The sequence below is a fragment of the Rana temporaria genome, chromosome 2 (assembly GCF_905171775.1).
Source record: "Rana temporaria chromosome 2, aRanTem1.1, whole genome shotgun sequence".
NCBI lineage: Eukaryota > Metazoa > Chordata > Amphibia > Anura > Ranidae > Rana > Rana temporaria.
The window spans coordinates 360,785,955-360,810,405 of NC_053490.1; the positions used below are offsets into that span (position 1 = coordinate 360,785,955).

Here is a 24,451-nt window from a genome sequence, read left to right on the forward strand (position 1 = left end):
CTGGTTGCAGATATCATTGCAATTTTTGTAGCATTACCCCCAAACTTCACAGTGTTGCACAGTCGGGGGCAATTAGCTCGGGGGCAATTAACATGGACTGGGTTTCTCCTTTTTCCAAGGCTTTGGGGACAGTCCAACCGCTTTCTTAATGGTTTTGAAAAGGTCATTAGATGACTGGGAACCTAAGGAGGGATCCACTTGCTGCAATATGGAGGAGAAGAGAGATGACCTACTACTGGTGTGTAATGAGAGCAAGGAAAATTGTGAGGTAGACTCTAGGCACATGTTAGACCATCTCGCCTCAAAAGGTCACTTGGCGTCTCGGAAGAAGATCCAGTGGTGCAGGTCAGAGGTGGAATACTTGGGGTGTATCATGGCACAAGGAAAAAGGTAGAGTATAATATCACCCGCCAGAGTCAGAGCATTAGCCTCCCTCACACTCGGCAACAAAGGCAGCACTCCTGTCTTTCCTTGTCTTTATTGTCTACTGTCGACCGTGGATCCATCCCCAATTGTTCCCACTTTGAATCCATTTTGAGGCAGGTCACTTTAATGACCTCCCCTAAGACTGTAGAATGGACCGAGTCTATGTTGGAAGCTTTTAATTATTTAATGCTTCATATAGGGAAAAAAAAAAAAAACTTTTTGTTACACTGTGTAGTCTCGGGGATGCTTTTGCTGTTTTAGCACAAGATCATGGTGAGAGCCAGAGAGGCCAGTGGCATACCTGTCAAAGAAATTGCCCAATCGGGTGCAGGGGATGCCCAGTTGTTTGCAGGCCTTGGCAGTTAGTGCCGTGGCAGTAAAATAAGGGAACACCTCACATTAGGAACACCTCTTACTCTGTACACAACACGCTCACACAACATGTAACAGCACAACGAATGAGTGGATATGAAATAGTTCTGATGAACATAGCCAATTTAACAGTGAAATCATGCTCAGAAACCACCCCAGCAATAAGAATGCTACATTCTCTGTTAAGAATGACCAGTGACTCACAAGACCTCCCAGCTTTACATGATTGTAATCAAACATTGCATGACACCACATCACCTAGGAAAGATCTCACCGATACTCCAAACGATGAATATTTAAATGTTTATGTGGATGGCAGCTGTACTGACTTTACTTTCTGGACAGGTTATGCTGTAGTGATGTTACCAGATATAGTGATTGAAGCCTTTAGAGGCTACATCAGCTCAACAAGCAGAACTTATTGCTTTAACCAGGGCATGCCAACTTTTTGAGAATCAAAATGTTAATATCTATACAGATAGCAGATACGTGTTCGGGGTGGCACATGACTATGCCATGCTGTGGCAGAAAAGAGATTATCGATCAGCAAGTAATAAGCCCATAGCTAATAAACAGCTTATTGATGAGCTATTGAAAGCCTTACTTTTACCTGCAAAAATTAATGTTATCAAGGTTACAGCTCACACATATGATAAAACCCCAATAGCAAAAGGCAATGCACTAGCAGACAGAGTAGCCAAGCAGGTGGCACTCCAATCCACACCAGGGACAATAACTTTGTTTTTCATGCAGGATTTTGATTCCCCGGATTTTGCAACGGTAGTTGCACAACTTCAAGGTAAAGCGAGCAAGTTTGATCAGATTTTCTGGGAGAGCGAGGGAATGACCACCGATATGCCCTTTACAAAACTTACAAATAGATTTCACCCATATGCCCAAACAAAGAGGAAATCTCAGATATCTATTGGTAATAGTAGACAAATTTACAGGATGGACAAAAGTAATTCCCGCAACAGGAGAAAAAAAAAAAAAGCCATCTTGGGCATCTTAAATGTTTTCATGCGCTTCCTACCGGGAGTGCTCTTTCAGATCCGTACCACCCCTAACCGAAAAAGAAAAAAACAGGCTTATCCCCCTACAAAATTCTTATAAATTCTTATGGGAAGACCTGCTCAGAAGTGACAGTGTAAGGAGGGGAGAAGAGAAAATAATATATAATAACCTTTATTTCCACCAGGAGGAACGCATAAGGTAAGTGCACATACAGAAATTTATGATAAGGTTGCTGTCACTTTTTCTCCTCTTTCCACAGATCCAACTCACCCTTTTCTACAAAGACAAAGTGCTGAAAAAAACAGTTAAAGGTCAGGAAAAAGACTGATCCAGTATATCAAGGTCCATTTGAAGTGCTCCAAGTTTCCCGCACTGCCGTCCTAACTGACCAGAGTCCACAATGGATACGCGCGTCGACGTGTTGTGTGGATAATTGGGCACTCTTTTATCTTTTGGGCGCAAAGACGGGCATCTTCAAGAACCTATTCGGAACCTATTCGGAATTGCTGGATTTAGATCCTGATCTTTTTTCGATTTGTTGGCATGGTAAACGGGTAATGGTTTGGGAGGAACTTTTGACCGAGTTGGGAAAAATGGCTTACAGTTACCCTCTCCCTGACTTTTTAATTATCCATTTGGGAGGTAACGACATAGGACGTCGAAATACTTTGAATTTGATTTTCCAGATTAAACATGATCTTCATTTTGTAAGAGCAATGTATCCCAGCCCGGTTGTTATTTTCTCCGAAATCATTTCGAGACTTACATGGTTAAGGTCTGACGTTTCCCACCCTTTTGAGAAAATATGCAAAAGGATAAATAGAGTTGTAAGGAAGTTTATGTTGCTGGGTTATGGTTTTTCCTATCGCCATTGGGAGTTGGAAGGGGGTGTGAGAGGCCTTTATCGGAGAGACGGTGTTCATCTCTCAGACATCGGTCTGGACATCCTAAATAATGACCTTCGGCTGTGTATTGAGCGGGCCGCGGTTTGGGAATTTTCAACTTCTTCAGGAAATCAGGAATAGTAATTTTGGTAAGAAGAAAAGTGAGGGTTGAGAGGAAATTGCCAATATGTAGCCAATATATCAGCTACAATATATACATTGATACACATTGATACAGAATACTAGCTACATACATATATAGCCTATCTTTGTATTAACACAGCTTGGGCAAATGTTTCCATGCAGCAATACTTAGCTTTAAGTGGGAGAGTTACTGATAGTTTTTTTTAGATTATCCATAACCACCCAGTTTGCAAGATCCCCAGAATGACACAGATCTGGAAAGAGCTGAATATTACTTTTCCAGCAGATGGGCGGAATTTTCCCTTATCCCAAAACATTAACCCCGGTCCAATTTGGTTGCAGGCCCAGGTCCAGATACTTTACCTCCCTTTTCCCTTCCCATTCCATACACCGCCCCCTGAACTACCACCTTATTATTCCCTCTTCACTCCCCAGAATGAACCCCCACCACAAACGGCCCCTAAGCCATGATATATGTATATGTTTAAGGTGACATTATTAATTTGTTTTACAAAGGCTATTTTTATTACAGCCTTACTGGTGGCTTATGCAAAATAATGTAGAGAGTGGGAGAATTAGGAAGACTAGTTTTCAAGGCTCCCAAGGTTATCAAAATGTTACATCCCTGCTGTACTGGTGTTGCCACCAAAATAACAGACAAAGTTTTAAAAAAAAAAAAAAAAAAAAAAAGTTTATGGATATTATGAGCAAAGGAGGGATTCCCGGTGTCCTTAAACTACAGGACATATTTTTCCTATGATAGGGAAACCAGTTTCTGTTTTAACACCCAAAATAAGCCTTTCCTAATTCAAGGTTTCTCAGAACCACCCAGGATATGTTTTCTGAATGGTGCATTTAGAAAACATGTCCTGCTATTTGCTACTGTGATTTTTGCTCTGCTTGACTTAGAAAAGATTAAGGATAAGAAATTATTATTGAGGGTATAGTAGAGGGCTGATCTATTAGCCACATATAACATATAAGGAACATTTTTGCTCTAGGGAACATATAGTTACAAACTGGTTATACACATTTCTCGGGGCCTTGGATTACTTCTGAGACAAATCAGCCACCTCCATCCTTAGGGGACTGGATTTGTCTGATGGGTCTCAGAACGGCCTCCTATTCCAAACAAGGTTTCAACTCCGCGCATGGACTGGAATCTTGGGTTTCTTTAAGGCTTCATTTCCACTGGCGTTTTTACAGCCACTGTTGTTAGCCTTTTTTACAGCTTAAAAACGCCTGTCCATGTTTATTTTGTAAAAAAAAAAAAAAAATTTTTTGTGAGCTGCAGCTTTAAAAATTCCGCGGTCGCGTTTTTGAGCGTTTTTGCGCGTTTGAGCGTTTTTTAACGTCTGGCGTTTTTACAGCTCTACTCTGGAGCTTCAGAACGCCCTGGTCCCGCGTTTTTTTTACAGCTCAAAAACGTCTATGCCACTTGCAGCTCAAAAACGCCTATGTGGCAATGAAGCCATAGAATAACATGGACAGGCGTTTTTAAGCTGTAAAAAACGCTCAGAAACGTGGCTGTAAAAACGCCAGTGGAAATGAGGCCTAAAAAGGCAAGAATGGTGATTTTGATTATAATCATGTTGGCTTTCTTCTGTTACATTGCTTTCAAAATCATAATGTGTGTAATTTCAAAAACAGCCCCAGCCAAAATACATAAGGAAGAAAGTGAAACAGAAACTGAAATGACCAGGTATAGTGAGTAGTTGATCAAATGTTCTTGAGCAGAACATTGATCAAAAGGAGGGGTTGATAGGAAAATGGGGTTACCCCTTTGTTTTGGGTGGTCTGGTCTGATATAGGAACAAGGGAGTATTGGCCTTTATTTTCCTATCAAACTTGAAATTCTTTTTAAACTGTTATATTACAAATTATGTTCTCAGCTTGTGAAACAAAGGCAAAAAAAGCTTATATTACAGGAAACTTAAAAGCTTGCAATTTGCAGAATGTGTGAAACATTCTTTTCAAAGTGTGAAGTACTGGCTTCAATTTTATAGACATATAGATTTTATTAACAAAGCTTATTAACAAGTTTTATACAATTATAGAATTAGTGTGAGACAATGGTCAGATGAGTAATATCTCTGAGCTAATTGTGTATTTTAAGAAATGTACCAATATGGTATTAGGGGCTTATGTGAACAATTTTGGTATAAGATATATACTGTAAGAAATATTGTAACCTGATTGGCTGGTCCGCGAAGAGAGGATGTACCTCAATTTTTAATGAAACCAGCCGAATCCCGGAAATAAATTGTAATTTTGCTACATGATATATGTGTCAGTGTCTTGCTGATTACCCGATCGATCGTAGGACTCCTCGTACCCAGAGCAGAAAAATAGCGGACCTTACAGGAGGTTACCACCACAGAGAGGCCACAGGATAATGATCAGGACTGGGACAAGAAAAACAGACAGGCTTGGGCCACCATAAGCTTACTAGTGGAGGATGATCAGCTCATTCATATACGCCATGAGGACACAGCGAAAGGCATGTGGGACATACTGAAAAGACTGCATGAAAGATCCAGTTTAAACAGCAAGCTGTTTCTGCTGCGGAGACTTTACACAATTAGACTTAGAGAACAGGACATGCAGGAGCATATAAACACAATGCTGTAAGCGATTGCGCAACTCAGATCAATTGGGGAAAATATAACAGACAGTCACGCTGCAGCCATGTTGTTATGCAGTTTGCCCGATACATATACTGCACTGATCAATGCACTGGAAACACGACCTGAGACAGATCTGACGATAGCATTTGTAAAAAACAAGGCTCATAGATGAGTATCAGAGAAGAAAGGAACTAGTGCATGACTCCACAGAAACTGACACCAGAACTGCTCTTAAAGCTACAGACGCAAGGTTACACAGGAAAGAGACCAAAGTGTGTTTCAGAGGCCACAAACAGGGATACATAAAGAAAGACTTACTATATGGAAAGCAGAGAAAATGAGACAGCGTCCCTCTTATGCTAAACACAAGGTCAAAACCACAATCAATGATTCATGGGAAGGAAACTGGAATGCCACATTTAAACCGACAGGCCACCATACATGTCAAGGCTGGTGCATCGATTTGGGTGCAACCAGTCACATGACGAGTGATAGAAGTTTTTTCATAGAACTTGATCTGAATAATAAAGAAACTATTTATCTTGCAGATGGAAGCAGAATACATGCAGAAGGATATTAAACCCTTGTGTGCCCTGATGATGCAGGACACAATTTAGCCATACCAGTGAAAGATGTGCTTTATGTTCCTAAATTATAAGGATGACTCTGTTATCTGTGAAGTGTCTAGCAGCCAGAGGACTCACTGTAAAATTCCAAGGTGACACATGTTCTATTCTAAACAGGAAAAAAGACAATAACAAGTGACAAGATGGATGATCATCTATATCACCTCGACACAGTGAAGGAAAAGGTGAGATTATGTACACACAAGCACAATGACTGTATACATATATTGCACAGATGTCTAGGTCACAGACACCCAGAATGCATACAGGAACTACAGAGGATCTAACAATATCCCCCTTTCCAGTTACTGTTTAGTGAGAATGGTGCATTAAATCCAAAGCTACAAGAGCAACACTTCCCAAACTCAGTCAGAAGAGAGCTTCAAGACCACTTGACTTAGTTCACAGTGACGCGTGTGGTCCCCTAAACCCACCTACATCTGGGGGCAACAGGTACATAGTGACTTTCATAGACGACTATTCAAGATACACAGTCACCTACCATATGCAACACAAGAGTGAAGTTTTTGACAAATTGCAAGACTATATAATAAAGACCAGTAACAAGTTTCAGAGGAAGCCCCTCATACTTGGGAGCAATAATGAAGGTGAATTCACAGGATGTAAGATACAAGAGTACTTAAAACTGAATGGAATAGAACATCAAAAGACGGTCCCATCAGAACAAAATGGAGTAGCTGAAATAAATAACAGAACTCTGACTGAAATGATCAAATGTATACTGACAGACTCTGGACTACCACACACATACTGGGGTGAGGCAGCTATGACAGCTACATATTTGCAGAACAGACTTCTTTCCAGAACAGTGAGGAAAACTCCATATGAACTATGGCACAATGAGAAGCCAAGTGTAAAACACGTAAGAGTTTTTGGATGCAAAGCATTCAGCTACATACCTGAAGAAAACCGCACCAAACTCCAAAACAGAGCATTTGAAGGTATATTTGTTGGATACAGTGACAATGTCAAGGGTTACAGAATCCTAAATCCCAAAACAAACAAGGTTACCATTAGCAAAATCATAACTTTTGTTGAAGATTTAAGAGACAATGTAATGACAACAGTAGAAGCAAGAATAGAAGAGAAAACTGACATTGACTAGCCCATCTCTGTAACTTCTAAACAAACAGTCAAAGTGAGTGCAGACTCTACCAGTACTGAAGAGCAGACACAAGAAGGCTCAGACACAAAACCAAGACGTTCAACAAGAGAAAACAAAGGTAAACCACCTGTATGTCTCTCATACAAAGCAAGTACCGCCAGTATCAATGAACCTGCAACCTGGGAAGACATACATCAGCTTTAAATAATAAAGGATAAAGGCTGCCGAGGAAGAGATAAAATTCATGCATGACACTAAAACATGGACACTTACAGAACTACCACCCGGACGGAAAGCCATAGGCTGTAAATGGACTTTTAAAGTAAAATACAATGCAGATGGCACAATTGAACGATACAAAGCAAGACTAGTAGCCAAGGGCTATTCTCAAAAATACGAAGAGGACTATGATGAGACGTTTGCACCAGTAGTCAAGCACACTACAATATGGACTTTACTGACAGTGGCCGTCACAAGTAAAAAAAATGCAAGCGGAATATATTGATGTGAAAACAGTGTTTCTACATGGCGAGTTAACAGAAGAAATTTACATGGAACAGCCGCCAGGGTTCAAACATGAACAAAAGCCAGACCAAGTGTGCAAACTTCGCAGGAGTATATATGGTCTAAAGCAAGCAGCCATAGTGTGAAATATAAAAATAAATGAAGTGCTTACACATCAAAACTTTCTAAGGAGTAAAGCAGACCCCTGCTTATACACAAAGAAATTGGCAAACAGATGGGTCTATATGCTTATTTATGTGGATGATATCCTGATTTGCTTTGAGCAAGAAAGGGATGAAGCAGAAATACTTAAACAAAATCAGCACTTTAACACCAAAGACCTTGGCAACATAAAGAATTACCTTGGCATCCAGATCGAGAGAGAGGAATATGGCAGTTTTCTTCTGAGCCAAAGACACAAAATACAAGAAACAATTGAAACATTTGGAATGGAAGACGCCAAACCAGTAAAGTCTCCCATGGAAACCAACTACCTAAAGGAGATGAATTGCCATTACCTGCTAATACTCAATACAGGAAAGCAATAGGGAAATTTCTGTACCTTACCACTGCTACAAGACCGGACATTGCAGCAACTGTTGGAATCCTATGCAGAAAGGTTTCGATACCAAGTCAAAAGGACTGTAATGCTCTAAAGCGAATCATTCGCTATCTTAAAGGGACTTTGCACTACAAGTTTAAGTCACCAGCAAGTGATGAAAGCACCTTAACAGAATATGTGGATGCTGACTGGGCAGGAGACACCAGTGACACAAAATCTACCAGTGGCTACTTATTTTTCCTGTCAGGAGGTGCCATCAGTTGGACTAGTAAAAAGCAACTCTCTGTTACACTATTGTCTACTAAATCAGAATACGTTGCTGCAGCGCAGGCAAGCCAAGAAGTTATATGGCTGAGACAGCTATAGACTTGGGTCAACCACAGTTGGGACCAACATAAATCTATGAGGACAATCAAGGATGCCTTGTACTTGCGCACATGGAAGGAGTTAATTCAAGAACCGAGCACATTGATGTAAAGTTTCACTTTCTTACAAATCTTCAAGAGCAAGGTCTTCTTGAGTTACTTTATTGCCCAACCAAGGATATGACAGCAGACATCCTTACAAAGCCCCTGACTGCTAAAAGACACTCAAGGCTTACACAGAAGATGGGTTTAACAGACTAAGTCTTAGCTGTTGAGAAGGGGTGTTGGAGATACAACTTTCAGCTTGGCCTATTGACTGCAGTTCACAAACAGGACACTAGATGTTTCGCTAATGCTCAGTGATATGTTATGCATTTTCTATGTATTTCCTGTACATTGTGCTGTACTTGTTGGTTTTCTTTTTCCTGTCTGTGTATTTTTCTTACCATGTGAGGTTACATCTTTGCTATTGTGGTTATGTTCCAATAAAGAAGTCAGTTCCTGTTACTCCACAACGTCTGATCTGAATTTACTCCGCTGCACCCAGCAATCGTACTATGCAACATACTTAAATCTTCATAAATGTCCCTATGCCAAGGCTTTTGTCTACTCTATGGCAAGGATTTTGCATGAAGCCATAGTATCAGGTGTATACTGGTGGTGAGAAATCTTCTGCCACTCCCTTTAGCACTATCTCTGCGTCCTCTTCCTTCTCATCTTTTTCTATTGCTTTTAGAGCAGGTAGATCCACTTCCTACTCAGGTAGACAAAGAGGATGGAAAGGAAAGCTTGTTGCTTTTGAACTCTTGACAGTGATGGCTGTATTAAAGATTTTTGTTGCCAGAGAACATCTGTCACATTTGTAGAGAAGGCCACTTGTTGCGTGCCTAAGATTATGCTAGAATTGGATGCAAATACTGGTATTAAATTAGGGTCCTACTCTGCTACAAGGGAAGCACTGTCATTTGCGATTTGAACGTTTTTCAACCCTTCAGCAGAGCGAGTGTTTGCCTGAGTTTTTGCTGCATTTCCCTTCTGCCTGGTTTCCACCATTACTATCAGTGACGAGTATTCATGAAGGAGGTTGCAGAAGTGGAATAAGTGTGTCCTAGAAAGATTCACAGCAACCCAGGTTTTGACTGCACTGAAATTAGGTTTTCATTGGACAAGGGTGCAAGGAAGTTGCCTGAGTACCTTATAAGGGAACCGGGCAGAAGTGGTGGTAATAATGCAATCTGTGGTGTGATATAACACCTAGTCATCCACCTGATACAAAGCTCTGAATGATAGAAAAGTGACGTCAGAACAAGACCAAGTAGTCCATCGAGTCTGCCCATTTATATTGTTGTTAAATAGTATAGATCTGTGTTTGTCCCAAGCATATGCTTGAAACCATTTACTGTTGACTGTCTCACTACCTCTGCTGGTAGTTTATTCCAAGCATCAACTACCCTTTTAGTAAAATAATACTTTCTAAAATTATTTTTGAACCTTCCTTCAGTTAGTTTAAGGTCATGTCCCCATGTTCATGATTTTGGTTTCATATTGAAAAAACTGCCCTCCTAAACCTTATTCACCCCCTTGATGTATTTAAAGGTTTTAACCACTTAAGCCCCAGACCAATATGCAGCTAAAGGACCTGGCCCCTTTTTTGCGATTCGGCACTGTGTCGCTTTAACTGACAATTGCGCGGTCATGCGCCTCTAGCGCATAGGGATTCAAAGTCGGTTGGCCTTTCCAAAGTCAAAGAAGGGGATAAAGTAGAAAAAAAATGTCTAATCTGTAGATATGAGTGGAAAAGCTTTTGGGGAATCTGATGCTGATTCTGCAACTCAGGGAAAGTCAGAAGACGTCGGGTCACTGGGTTAACAAAGTGTCGTAGTTGGAAAAGACCTGCCTGAGTCCAAGGTAGCATGCGGTCGTAAGAGAGGCTATCTGGGATGTCCGGATTAAATAGAACGTTCACGAGTGGTGGGCTCGAAGAGGACAAGGAGTAGCATTCAGAGCAACGTTTCCAAATAGATAACGTGAACAGCATGGGGGCTAAACAAAGTTTCCGCTATTGGGGCATATGAAGGGAAGCAGAGGGCCAAAGCATATAACAAGGGTGGACTGGAGCTGTGACACTCATTTCTATCTCTGCCCACCTATTTGGGGCTTTTCGAGAGGTCCAGGAGGTGAGAGCTCTCAGATGCGAGGCAAAATAATATTTAATGAAATCCGGGCCTCCCAATCCCCCCCCTATTCTTCCGGGCTAGGACCACCGTCCCTGCCAGCCTATGGGAGGAATTATTCCAGATAAAGCGAAGACTCCTCCTTTGAAGGGTTTTAAGCAGCGTCATTGGGACTGCTACTGGTAGCGTTTCAAACAAATATAACAATTTAGGCAGGACGGACATTTTAAGAACATTAATTCTCCCCAACATGGATAGAGGGAGGGCGGTCCAATGGGTCAGCAAACGGTTAATTTATGAAAGCAAGGGAGGAAAGTTGGCCCGATATAGAGTGTCATAAGAGGCTGTGAGCTGAACCCCTAGATATGTAAGTGACTGTGAGCACCAATGGTAATTATACTTGCTTTGGAGGGAAGACAAGAGAGGTGGAGGGATGTTTATGGGTAACGCTTCTGTCTTAGCAGCATTAATTTTAAACCCTGAAAGGCATCTAAAGGCATCTAGAACGCTATGTAGATGTGGCAAAGTAGAGTGCGGGTGTGTGAGGGTGAGGAGGACATTGTCGGCAAATAGGGACAGTTTATATTCCGTGTGTCGAAGACGAACGCCTCTAATATCCGGACATTCCCGTATAACCGCAGCCAGGGGTTCTAAACTAAGGATAAAGAGCAGAGGCGACAGAGGACAGCCCTGTCTTGTACCATTGCTAAGGGAAAATGTACGTGATAGATGTGAGGAGAGTTGTACTTGTGATGTGGGCTTTGAATATAAGGCTTGAAGAGCTTGGACAAAGGGACCCGAGAATCCGTAGCGGGATAGAATTGCAAACATGAATGGCCAACTAAGGCGATCAAACGCTTTTTGGGCGTCTAAACTAAGGATCAAAGCAGGGTTCTTGGTTTTGTTAAGTAGATCAATAAGGTCAATTGTCCGACGTGTGTTGTCGCCTGCATGTCGCATGGGAACGAATCCAACTTGGTCCCTATGAATTAGTGCTGGTAAAATTAGAGAGAGTCTATTAGCTAAAATTTTGGTGAAAATTTTATAGTCTGAATTTAGCAGGGCGATGGGACGGTAATTATCAGGGGAGGATGGGTCTTTACCCGGCTTTGGGATCACGGTTACAGAAGCATGCAAAAATGAGGAGTGCGGTAGTTTACCCTGAAGTAGCGAATGAAAGAGAGTTAGCATATGTGGAGTGAGAATCTGCAAAAATGCTTTATAATAGGAATAAGGAAGACCGTCTGGGCCCGGGGCTTTATGTGAAGGAAGGTGTTTAATTACTTCAGTTAGTTCCTCAGTGGAAATAGGTTGATTTAGTGAGGCACGTTGATCTAATGAGAGTCTTGGGAGATGTACAGATGATAGGAAAGCGTCTAGTCCGTCTTGTGAAAACTGGGTCTGCGGGTCAGTGCTCAAGCAATTATAAAGTTTTTTGTAATAATCTCCAAAAACTTCAGACATGGTCCGGGGACAGTATGTAGGCGAGCCATCTGGCTGTATTATATGATCAGGGATATTTAGAAAAGGGCGGGGTTTAAGCTCATGGACAAGCATTCTGTGTGGCTTATCCGCATACTCATAAAATTTTTGCTTGGACCATAATATTGACTTCGAAATTTTGTTTGTATCTACGGACTTAATGCGATTGCGAATAGCAATCACCACACGCAACCGACTCACCGTAGGAGAGCGGAGCAACTGTGCCTCCGCTGTCCGCAGCTGGGCCACAAGCTCCAATCTTAGTTTAATAGAATCTTGTTTCAGGCACGAGCCGGCTGAGATGCACTCGCCCCTAAAAAAAGCCTTATGAGCTTCCCATACAGTAGATATGTCAGGGCCTGAGCCCACATTTAAATCAAAAAACTCTTCCATGTTCCGGAGGAGCTTAACCTTAGTTTCAGCATGTCGTAAAAGAGATTCGTTGAGCCTCCAATGACAAGTCTTAGGTGAGGCTGTCTGGAGCGCTAGGCTTAAGGTAATGGGGGCATGATCAGACCACGTTATAGGGTCTATTTCAGAGGAGACTATGTTAGGTAGCAGGGGAGCAGTTACTAGGAAATGATCTAGGCGAGAATATAGCTTGTGCGGGGGGGAAAAGAAAGTATATTGACGTTGAATAGGGTGCTTCACTCTCCACGCATCAAAAAGATTATGGGACCTAATCAATTTACGGAAGGAGGTGGACAATTTAAGAACCTGAAGAGAGGGGGTCTGGTGAAATAAAACACGTCTGTCTCTGCTAGGAGACATACACATATTGAAATCCCCACCTATAATCGTGAAAGGCTGAGAAAAGGAACGCAGCCGTTCAAGAACTCCGGTGAGAAAGCCAATCTGCCCTGAATTAGGTGCGTAGACATTAGCTAAGGTAAAGGAAGTATTCAGATGGGTACAGCTCAGGAGGACATACCTACCCCTGGGGTCTAGACTTGAAGCAAGGATTCGTAAGGGGCATGAACGCTTAATCAATATGGCTACTCCAGCCTTCCCAGATGGGTCTGAGGCCATATAAACTGTGGGAAACAATCTAGATGCAAATTTAAAGGAACCCCCTGGGCGGAAATGTGTCTCCTGAACCATCACCATATCAGCTCCAGAGGATTTGAATTCCTACAGCGCCAGCCAGCGCTTTCGTAGGGAATTCAAGCCCTTGACATTGCAAGAAAAAATCTTTAAAGCCATAGTACATACATGGGTAGAAAAGCAAAAGATATCTGAATACAACTCACGGGAAGGAGGCATTCCAACCCAAGGATAACTGAAAAAAACATATACACATCAGCATTTCTAAGCGGTAGGACAATGTATGAGAACATTATAACCTGTATCAAGATAAGAGACCAATAACAGGTCAAAAAAGGACCTGAGAAAAATTGAAGAGGTTTGGCATAAATAAACAGTAAAAAGAATAGGATACCTACATCAGAAAAAAAAAAACATGTTTTGAAAGCCTGAATCAAAAAAGTCCTTCAGGGGACCAAGGTGGAACACCTTGGAGATATAGAGAAACATGACGGTCAGCAAGAGCAACGGGTCGTGGCCCGCTCCTGTAGAAAGTTATTAGCCTCGGACATAGTCAATTAACCTAGTGCAGAACCTAGCACCTCAAACTGAAACAGCATAAAAAATAAAAATAAAAAATAAAAATTTGTGTGGATGGGTTGTAGGGGAGAGCCCTCCCCGCAGGCACCAGAAGAGGATGGTCGTGATCCTAGGCATCTGGGTATCAAAAAGAACAAACAAGAGGATGTATATCAAGGTTTCGGATTTCAGGTGGGGGGTCTAGATAAATTAGAGCATTGTGGAGTGGAGAAAGCCTTCTGTTGTCTTCGCCGAACCGGGGTCCAGATAGCAGCGGGGGCCAGAAGGGGTCTGGTGGCCATAGCAGGCGGTGGGAGCTGTAGTTCCTCTTCCGGAACAGGTGGTAGGCCCAGGTTGCGGGTGAAATTTTCACATTCGTGGAGATCTCTGATGGAGTATTGTGTGCCATCTTTGGACGCTGAGAGCCTAAATGGAAAGCCCCATCTGTAGGGGACTTGATGTTGTTGAAGGTGCATTGTGATTGGGCGAAGGTTGCGCCTTTTAGCCAGGGTAATGGGAGAGAGATCATTGAAGATCTGGATCTTGGAACCTTTGAAGTCAATGCGGTTCTTGTTGCGTGTAGCTGTTGTTAAGGCTTCCTTGCTATCATAATAGTGGAAACGGACTATTATGTCCCTCGGGTTGGATCCAGGAGGGGGTTTGGGGGCCAAAGATCTGTGTGCTCTGTCTAAGCGCCAGTCTATGTCAGGTATGCGAGGAGCCAGCGTAACAAATAGATCTAGTAGATATACCCGCAGGTCCTTATCGCTGACAGTTTCAGGGACCCCACGGATCCTTATGTTCGAACACCGCTGTCTGTTCTCCAAATCTTCTTGCTGGAGTTGGATTTGAGAAACTGTGTGCTTAAGATAGGCATTTTCCTCTTCCAGAGCATGCATATACTGTATAGTCTCATCAAATTTAGTTTCCAAAGTGGCCGTGCGCTCTCCAAGCTGATCGATCTCTCCCCTTAGCTCTTGAGCGAGCTTTCCAACTTCTTTAGTTATGTTGCGTGTCAGGTCCTGCAACAATGTCTGCAGTTTCAGGTCTAGTACCGTTACTGTCACAGCTTCAGCAGGGCTCTGTGGTTGGGACAAGTAACCTGCAGGAAGAGTGCCCGGCGCAGAGGCCATGGAGTCAGCGACTTCTGCCCGCTCTGTGGCGGTATTCGGAGACGGGGATTGCGATCTATATAAGAAACGTTCCATGGTTTGTGCAGGTCGCGAAGGCACTGGCGGGATATAACCTTGATATATATTCTTCTGAAATCCTACCTTGCCCATGTAGAGCTCAGAGGTGTCTGGAGGCAGCTAATATCGATCCTGTAGCTGAGAATGCTTGTGAAGTGAAGCAGGATCCCATAGAGAAGGAGCGGGGGTCAAAAATAAAAAACTAAGACATGTCCATCACTGCTGCCAGCCGTACATGTGTCACTCTATTTTGCGCAGAACAGGGGCATCTGGATAGTAAGGCTGAGGGTGATGCAATTAAGAGGCTTCCTCCCTGGGGATGAGCACAGTGTCCCGACCGTGGGGGGGGGGGGGGTTAGTGTAGAGGGATGCACTTGCAGAAAACAGATGAGGCAGGTTTCAAAATGTCAGGGTGTCTGCAGGCCAGTGAAGTATAGTGCAGGCTTCCAGGGGGGAGGGGGGGGTTCGCAGGCTCCCAGAAGTGTTTAGGTCTTCTGTCCCCCTTAATGATGTTGCTGTGATAGGCCGGGAACAGAATCAGGCATCAAGGGGGGGGGGGAAGCTGGGAGCAGAGTCAGAGGTTGGGTGTACAAAAATGGCCGCCGACCTCCACGACTAGGCCGGAGCCGCGGTGTTTCCTAGTCTATTACCGCTCGGGAGGCCTCTGCACCGATCGGGACCTCCACCGGTCTCTCCACAGCCAGGAAGTAAGCCCCACCACTTACAGGGGATGGCGAGTCAGCCGACCGAGGGTAGGAAAGAGGAAGTGGGACAGGGAAGGCACCGTACCTCGAGGGGGGGCCCCGAAGCCCTCTATGGTTTTTATTTTTTGTGCTATAAACAAAAATATAGCGCCAATTTAAAAAAACATGCAATATTTTTTACTTTTTGCTATAATAAATATCCCCCAAAAATATACAAAAAAAACTTTATTTCCTCAGTTTAGGCCTATACATATTCTACATATTTTTGGTAAAAAAAAACGCAATAAGCGTTTATTGATTGGTTTGCGCAAAAGTTATAGCGTTTACAAAATAGGGGATAGTTTTATGGCATTTTTATTAATAATTTATTTTTTTACTACTAATGGTGGCGATCAGTGATTTTTTTTGTGACTGTGACATTATGGCGGACACATTGGAAACTTTTGACACTATTTTGTAATTTTTACAGCGAAAAGTGCTATAAAAATGCACCGATTACTGTAAAAATAACACTGGAAGTGAAGGGGTTAACTTGTAGGGGGCGCTGAAGGGGTTAAGTGTTTCCTAGGGAGTGTTTAATACTGTGTGGGGCATGGCGTTGCATGTGACGTCACTGATTGTTGTTCCCTATGACAGGGAACAGACGATCAGTGGCAGTCACACTAGGAAGAATGGGGAAAGGTTTGTTTACACTTACCTCTCCCCGTTCTTTAGCACTGTGACCCGAACACAGGACACCGGAGGCGGTCGGGTCTGCAGGCGCGGTCATGGAGCACAGAACCAGGTCGCAAGCGCGCGGTCGGCAGCCGCTCGTGACCCACTACACAATATCTTTGTGTAAGTGAAGTTTCCAGACCTGGACACAGTATTCTAAATGAGGTCTCACTAAAGATCTAAATAGGGGAACCAGACCATCTTACCTCCTGCTGGTGATCCCCCTAGTGATGCATCCTAAAATTCTATTTGCTTTCCCACTGCCTGATCATTTTGCAATCATCTGAAAGAAGTATCCCAAAATCTTTTGCCTCTCTAGTGCTCCACGATGGGACGGTAGAGCCGGGTGGCAAGTGTTTAAAAAAGTCTGGATTCCTTTCCTAAATGCACATAATGTAAGTGGATACTAATATTTATAGGTAAAGTTGATCCAGGGAATATCCAATTGCCTCTTAGGCCCCGTACACACGGTCGGTTTGGTCCGATGAGAATGAACCGAAGTTCATTTTCATCGGACCAAACCGACCGTGTGTATAGGCTATCGGTCTGGTTTCCTTCGGTCCAAAATTTCTAAACATGCTTCAAAACCGAACCGATGGACCGCTGCCCCATCGGACCAAACCGATGGTTAGTACAGAAAGCATCGGTTCAAAACCCGCGCATGCTCAGAATCAAGTCGACGCATGCTTGGAAGCATTGAACTTCGTTTTATTCAGCACGTCATGTGTTTGACGTCACCGCGTTCTGACCCGCTCGGATTTTGGACTGATGGTGTGTACACATATCAGGCTGTACGGCCACTTCAGAGGTGAACCGATGAAAACGGTCTGACGGGCCAGTCTCATCGGTTTGGTCCGACCGTGTGTACGGGGCCTTAGGGGATCAAGAAGGAATTTTTTTCCTCCAGCTGGAGCAAATTGGATCATGCTTTATTGTTTTTTTTTTTTTACCTTCCTTTGGATCAAATGTGGGTACAGTGTATATGGAGGTTTTCTATTTATGTGGGTTGTTTATTTTTTCTCTCTGTTGGTTGAACTAGATGGACGTGTGTTTTTTCCAACCAGATTAAAACTATGTAAAATTAGTTAGGCACAGAAACTCCTCTACCAGGGAGAGCGGTCCATCACCTATGGACATATAAATATGAGGACACACAGTGTCAGTACACAACTGCCATCATTTATAGTATCTCTGATTAACACAAAATAAAGATCATCTGTTCTAGTAGATCTTTCCTGACATTTTCTTTGTTGCATTCTACAGCAAAAAACATGGTACGCAGTGAGCTTCCAAAGCATCAAAGGGATCTCATTGTTAAAAGCTATCAGTCAGAAGTGTACAAAATAATTTCCAAAGCATTAGATATACCATGGAACACAGTGAAGACAGTCATCATCAAGTGGAGAAAATACAGCACAACTGAACGTCCCTCCAAAATAGATGAAAGACAAGAAGAAAACTGGTTGGGAAGGCTGACAAGAGGCCTACAGCAACATTAAAGGAGCTGCAGGAATATCTGGGCAGCACTGGCTGTGTGGTACATGTGACGACAATTTCCCGTATTCTTCATATGTCTGGGCTATGGGGTAGAGTGGCAAGATGAAAGCCTTTTCTTACGAAGAAAAACATCCAAGCCCAGCTAAATTTTGCAAAAACACACCTGAAGTCTCCCAAAAGCATATGGGAAAATGTGTTATGATCTGATGAAACCAAGGTTGAACTTTTTGGAAAGAATTACCAAAGATATGTTTGGCGCAAAAACAACACTGCACATAACCAAAACAACACCATACCCACAGTGAAGCATGTTGCTGGCAGCATCATGCTTTGGGGCTATTTTTCTTTAGCTGGAACCTTAGTGAAGGTAGAGGGAATTATGAACAGTTCCAAATACCAGTCAACATCGACACAAAACCTTCAGGCTTCTGCTAGAAAGCTGAACACAAAGAGGAACTTCTTTCAGCATGACAACAACCCAAAGCATACATCCAAATCAACAAAGGAAAGGCTTCACCGAAAGATTAAAGTTTGGAATGGCCCAGGGAAAGCCCAGACCTGAATGAGATTGAAAATCTGAAGAGGGCTGTGAACAGGAGATGCCCTTTCAATCTGATAGATTTGGAGTGTTTTTGCAAAGAAGTGTGGGCAAATATTGGCACGTCAAGATGTGCCATGCTGATAGACTCATACCCAAAAAGACTGAGTGCTGTAATACAATCAAAGTGTTAGTTTAAGGGTGTGCACACTTCTGCAACCATATTATTTTAGTTTTACTTCCTTCCACCTAAAATATTTCAGTTTGTTGTTCTGCAACCATTTTTACACACAGTCCTCCCATTTTCAGGGGCTCAAATGTAATTGGACAAATTAATATAATCATAAATAAAATGTACATAGATAACACACGTCATGCTTTAAAACTGCACACACCCATGGAATTGCAACAAACAAACAATGGTACATTAAATTATTCATATGCAATGTTTTTAAATCCTTTACAAGTTAGCAGTTTAGAGATCCACAGGTCTGGCACTAGATTTTTTGCTCTTTGCTGTTGATGTAATATTCATAGCATACCTCATATGTGTGATGCGAGCACTGTTTACGTATGCATGCATGAGTTAGGTGAATGTTTGCATTTGTGTGTGAGCAGAGGGGGGGCACAGGTATGCTTTAAAAAAAAATTAGAGATCGTTTGATTAGATGCTTTCACAAGCTGGTAATGGCTTGTAAACGACAAACCAAAACCGTAAGTGACAAAATCCCTAAAGAAGTGAAAGAATCGGCCAGTCACAGTGATTTTTCAGGTATAATGGCAACATTGGGGGGGAAGAATACCTAGATACAAGGTTTTTGGGCATGCTATATACCATCCAAGGTGCACAACTGACAATATACAAGAATATGTAAAAAAAAGGAAATCAAGGCCGCAAAACTTCAAAGTGAACAAATATTTTAAAACTAAAAGGGTCAGGTCAGAGCATGTAGGCCCTTTACAAAATAATTTTGAGTTAATAAGTGGGCAAACGTATTAAATACCTTCTGCAGCTCTGTGTATACAAAAGAAAATGAGAAAGCCCAAATCCTTGATGGGGATAGCATTGACACAGCCTAAAAATAACTCTAATAGCTCAAAACGAATATGGTCCAGAAACATTTAGACAAAATAAAGGTGAAAAAAACAAGACCAGATGACTTACAATAGACCAGATGGCTTACACACATGTGCAGACTCTTTAATTGGCATGGTACCACTGGACTGGCGCAGGGCCAATGTGGAGTTTATTTTTTTTAAAAAGGCATCAAAGTCTTTACCCTAGTAACTACAGACTGGTTAGTTTAACTTCTAGAGTTGGGAAGACACTTGAGAGTTTAATAATAATTAAAAAAAAACACATAAAAGAGTTTTTGCCATAAAACAATAAACAGCATGGATTCACAAAATACCTAATTTTCCACCAAATTTGATTTCTTTTTACATGGAAACAAAAACTTGGACAAAGGGGTGGATTTTGCCAAAGCGTTTGACACACTTCCCCACACATAGCTAATGTGCAAGTTAATATCTATAGGCTTAGAAAATTCAGTTTGTAAATGTATAAAAAAAAACTGGCTAAAAGACAATTCAGAGAGCAGTGATTAATGATTCATACCATGAATGGTTATTAGTGGCATACCCTAAAACTACAGAAAATATTGCCCTTTACTTGTATTTTAGATTCAATTGACTGAATATTGGTCTTTGCATCTACAGGACATCTCGGCATGCCTACCTCAGCCAGCAGTACAATTCTCTTTCCATCTGGCCAGATTACATGATCCACCTGAGATCGAATACGCTCCCATGTAAGTTCAGGAGTGCGAAGACTGGCCTAAAAAGGAAAAAACAAACAAAAAAAAACCTAAGACAGCTATTGGTGAACTATAAGGAAATATGATGTTGTGCATGTCCTAAGAACAATTAAAATGATTAACTCTTAAATACAAAAGTATTTTTTTTTTGAGTGAGCTAATATTTGAAAATATATAAAAACATTAAAATATATAATCTCCAAACTGTATGTAAAAATTTGCATGGCACGACAAGTTGAAGGGCTGCTTTTAGTAACCCGTCTGATATACTGCTTACCACATCGATCTCTGTATTAGAATGTCCCATATTGCACACAATGCAGCCATTCTTCATGCGATCAAGATGTTCCCGTGTAACCACATTTTTGTTACCTATAAGATAAAATTGCAACAGTTCAAATTCAAATCCACAGGCTATTTAATGTCCACCTCATTTGATGTCCTCATATTATATCTGCATGAGACTGCAGGCCTCACCTTCCCCCATTAACCACACCCCCCTGGTACCATTAACTAAAGAAACAACACAACCACTTTTAATTTGGCAAAAACTTTATTGTTTTTTTCACAAATCATTAAACATAACATAAACTTTATTATCACTCAAGAATTTTGAATAAAGATTCCAAAAACATATCCTACCTGCTCAGTTGTAAAAACTCGAGCAATAGCTCAACTTAAAATAAATACAGTCCCCTCTGAGCTCCAGGGTGACGTTCCACATAAAGGTGACGAGACTGGGGCGGGAGGGAGGGAGCTTGAAGTTCCTCAGCTGAACGGTGGGAAAGAGGAAGCACCTTGCACCTGCTGGCCTTTATATAACCTTACTCACCTGCTTCCTGGAATTATCCCCCAGCCCGGATTGGCTATCCTGTCTGAACTGACCAATCCTTAAAGGGGTATACACTTCCTATACTAAGCTGTAGACCTGGCTTAATTTAATTAACCTGTGGGAGGCCGCAATCTCAAGGTAGTGGCCCCATATTGTGACCACTTTCCTCATAAGACTGCAGGCCTCACCTTCCCCCATTAACCACCCCCCTGGTACCATTAACTAAAGAAACACCACAACCACTTTTAATTTGGCAAAAACTTGGCCGCGACACCTTTATTGTTTTTTTCACAAATCATTAAACATAACATAAACTTTATTATCACTCAAGAATTTTGAATAAAGATTCCAAAAACATATCCTACCTGCTCAGTTGTAAAAACTCGAGCAATAGCTCAACTTAAAATAAATACAGTCCCCACACGCCGGGTTTGAGTATCAAACCTGGCCCATCCCAAGCGTTGCGGCCTTTTCAATGATGTTTTGCAAACCCAAGTTGAAAATGTGATTACCGATTTCAGATAGGTGTATCCCATCTTATACAGCCCCGGAAAACCCCCTTCAAGATCCACATGCCGGTATGAAAACCCTCCTATCTGTGGCATAAATTTCTCCAGGGCCCTATTTATTTTCTTCCTCATCTTTTCCATGACTTTCATCTGAACAGATGAAAGCCAAGAAAGGCGAGGCATCACTTCGGAAAATATTATCAATATTATCATTGTACCAGGGAGGATTGAGCGAAAATTATGCAAATCACGTATTATCATAAACAATAGGTCCAAAGTCTTAACATTTCCAACATCATTACCACCTAAATGAATTATTAGTATTGATGGCAACGACCAAACTGAACATAACCTATTCAGGTGAACGTTCAACTGATACCATTGGAGGCCTCTTATGCCTTTCCAAAGCAATTGAAACTGATTGTGGTGCAGAGATAGATTTGAAGAATAATTACGTTGCGCGGCTCTCTTTTGCGCCCAATACACAAAGGAGTGTCCCAAAATCCAAATAATGTGATGGGTACCTAAAATCAAACAAATAAGTTAGGACGCACATATAACTTAAAACAGTTAGACTTCCACCTCCCCAGTGATTTAATGTCAGCTTCTGGGAAACCCAACCTTGCTGCTTCCGAGGCAGCACCTATACGAAATTAATGCAAAGAAAACGTAAAACCTTTTAAACCCATAACATCCAAACTTTTTTTAAGGACTGCATCAAATTGGTATTTTGTAAGGGGAAGTGAGTCCATGTTTACTAGGAATAAACCCTCCCTAAACCCAAGGAATTATTTTACCAAGGAGACTGGGCACATGATTCCATCATCGTGCTCCTTTAAATGCACCCATTTACCCTGCGCCATTCAAAAACAGCCACATTGGTCTGTTTTTGAATGGCGCAGCCAAATATGCACCCCTGACTGATCCAACCAACTCTGATATGCGGAAAGCACCAAAAAAGGCCAAAGCAAAGGCTGTCCTAAATAATAAGACTTCATAGGGGGAATAACAAACTTTCGGCATAACTCTGCCCAGGCCACTGAGAATAACGAAGGAAATTGGGCGCCTGTCAGGGATCTGCCACCTAAGGGTTAACAGTGCAGACTGATTCCAATGATTGGCAACAGGCTGCCTTATTTAAACACCTCAGCAGCACTGTGTCCTTGCTGTCTGATCTGCATCTTATCCGGAGACCTGATCCTGAACCTGCATCATTCTGACTCCGCTGCCATCTCCAGTCCTGACCTGCTCTGTTTACCTGTCTGCCAGATCCTCTGTTGCCGAATCCAGCCTGAAATCTGACCATTCCTTGCCTGCTGATTTTGTCTGTACTGATCCTCTGTGTATGACCTGGCCTGTCTGACTCCTCTCCTGCTGTCGCCTGCACCTGCATGTGCCTGTTGCTCTCAGGCGCACCTGCATCCGGTGACCTGCGTCCGCTGACCTGCGTCCGCAGACCTGAATCCGGTGACCTGCATCCCGCTGACCAGCATCCTGCTAACCAGTTAATCGGCATCCGCTGACCTGCATCCGCTGACCTGCGTCCGGTGACCTGCATCCGCTGATCTGTATCCAGCTGACCTGCACCTACAGCGCTCCAGCCCTTCTCATTAGACTTCATCTCCAATCTCAGAGACTCTGCAGGCACTCATACCCCACTGTGCTCTTACGGTCACTGTCTCAACCCCAGTGATCCCAGAACCAGGGCGGTACGAGAGGTCTCCCTCTGCACGTCAGGCTCACTCCCAAGGTACGTGTCAGTATCAGACAGCTATGCCTGAGCCTGCAAGAGGGACCCGAGTTCTGCCAACTCCTCTCTGATCTCTCTCTAGAGGTGAAGTCTCTCCAGGATGGCCATGCATGCTTAGAGGGACAAATGCAACACCAGGCTACCACCACAGATCCACCTACCAACAGGATACCTACAGAAGCCACTTCTGCACCCTCTATAACAATGCTGCCTCCAGAGCCAAGGGTCCCCATCCCAGAGAGGTTCTCCGGGGACCAAAGTAAGTTTTGGGCGTTTCGCAATGCATGCAATTTGTACTTCTCCCTGCAACCCCTAACGTTCTCCCAGGAAACTACTAAAGTGGGGTTTGTCATTTCATTACTCATGGGGGAACCTCAGTCCTGGGCACATAAAATGCTTGAAGAACCTCATGTTTCACTGGACTCCTTGTCGTCCTTTTTCAAGGCCATGTCGCTCCTTTATGAGGATCCCCAATGGATTTCCACAGCCGAAGCTGCTCTTCGTGCACTCCAGCAAGGCCGCAGAGCGGTCGAGGACTATATAATGGACTTTAGGCGCTGGAGTGCAGATACCCAATGGAATCATGCAGCTTTACGTCACCAGTTCCGCTTAGGCCTGTCTGAAAGATTAAAAGATAAACTGGCCCAAATTGGCATACCAGACTCTTTGGAGAACCTAATGGCATTGGTTATCCAGATAGATCGGCGCCTTCGGAACGCAGTGCAGAAAAAATAAATCAACAGACTCGTCCCACCTGGATGTTACCCCGTGTGGTCATGACCACACATCCTGCTGCCAACAGACCTGTCTCAGCTAGATCTTTGCCAATCCCTCCTGAACCAGTGCAAGTCGGTTTAATAAGACTCTCGTTATCTGCTGAGGAACGTTCACGCCGGAAACGGCCTAATCTCTGCCTGTACTGTGGGGGGGCCGGCCACTATGTACATTCATGTCCAGTAAAAACCCAAAGATGTTTGTCCATCTTGTCTACC

The 24,451-nt window shown here is 42.7% G+C and overlaps 1 protein-coding gene across 1 annotated transcript in view; it reads right to left on the minus strand.

Annotated features, from left to right (window-relative positions):
- Positions 1-24,451, minus strand: part of AHCYL1 (adenosylhomocysteinase like 1) — an 810,468-nt gene that overhangs the window by 174,218 nt on the left and 611,799 nt on the right. Inside the window, exons 12-13 of the mRNA XM_040337629.1 lie at positions 20,646-20,740; positions 20,290-20,388 (exon numbers count right to left, since the gene is read on the minus strand). Of these exons, the coding sequence (XP_040193563.1) occupies positions 20,290-20,388; positions 20,646-20,740 (194 nt within the window). The remainder of the gene's footprint in view (positions 1-20,289; positions 20,389-20,645; positions 20,741-24,451) is intronic.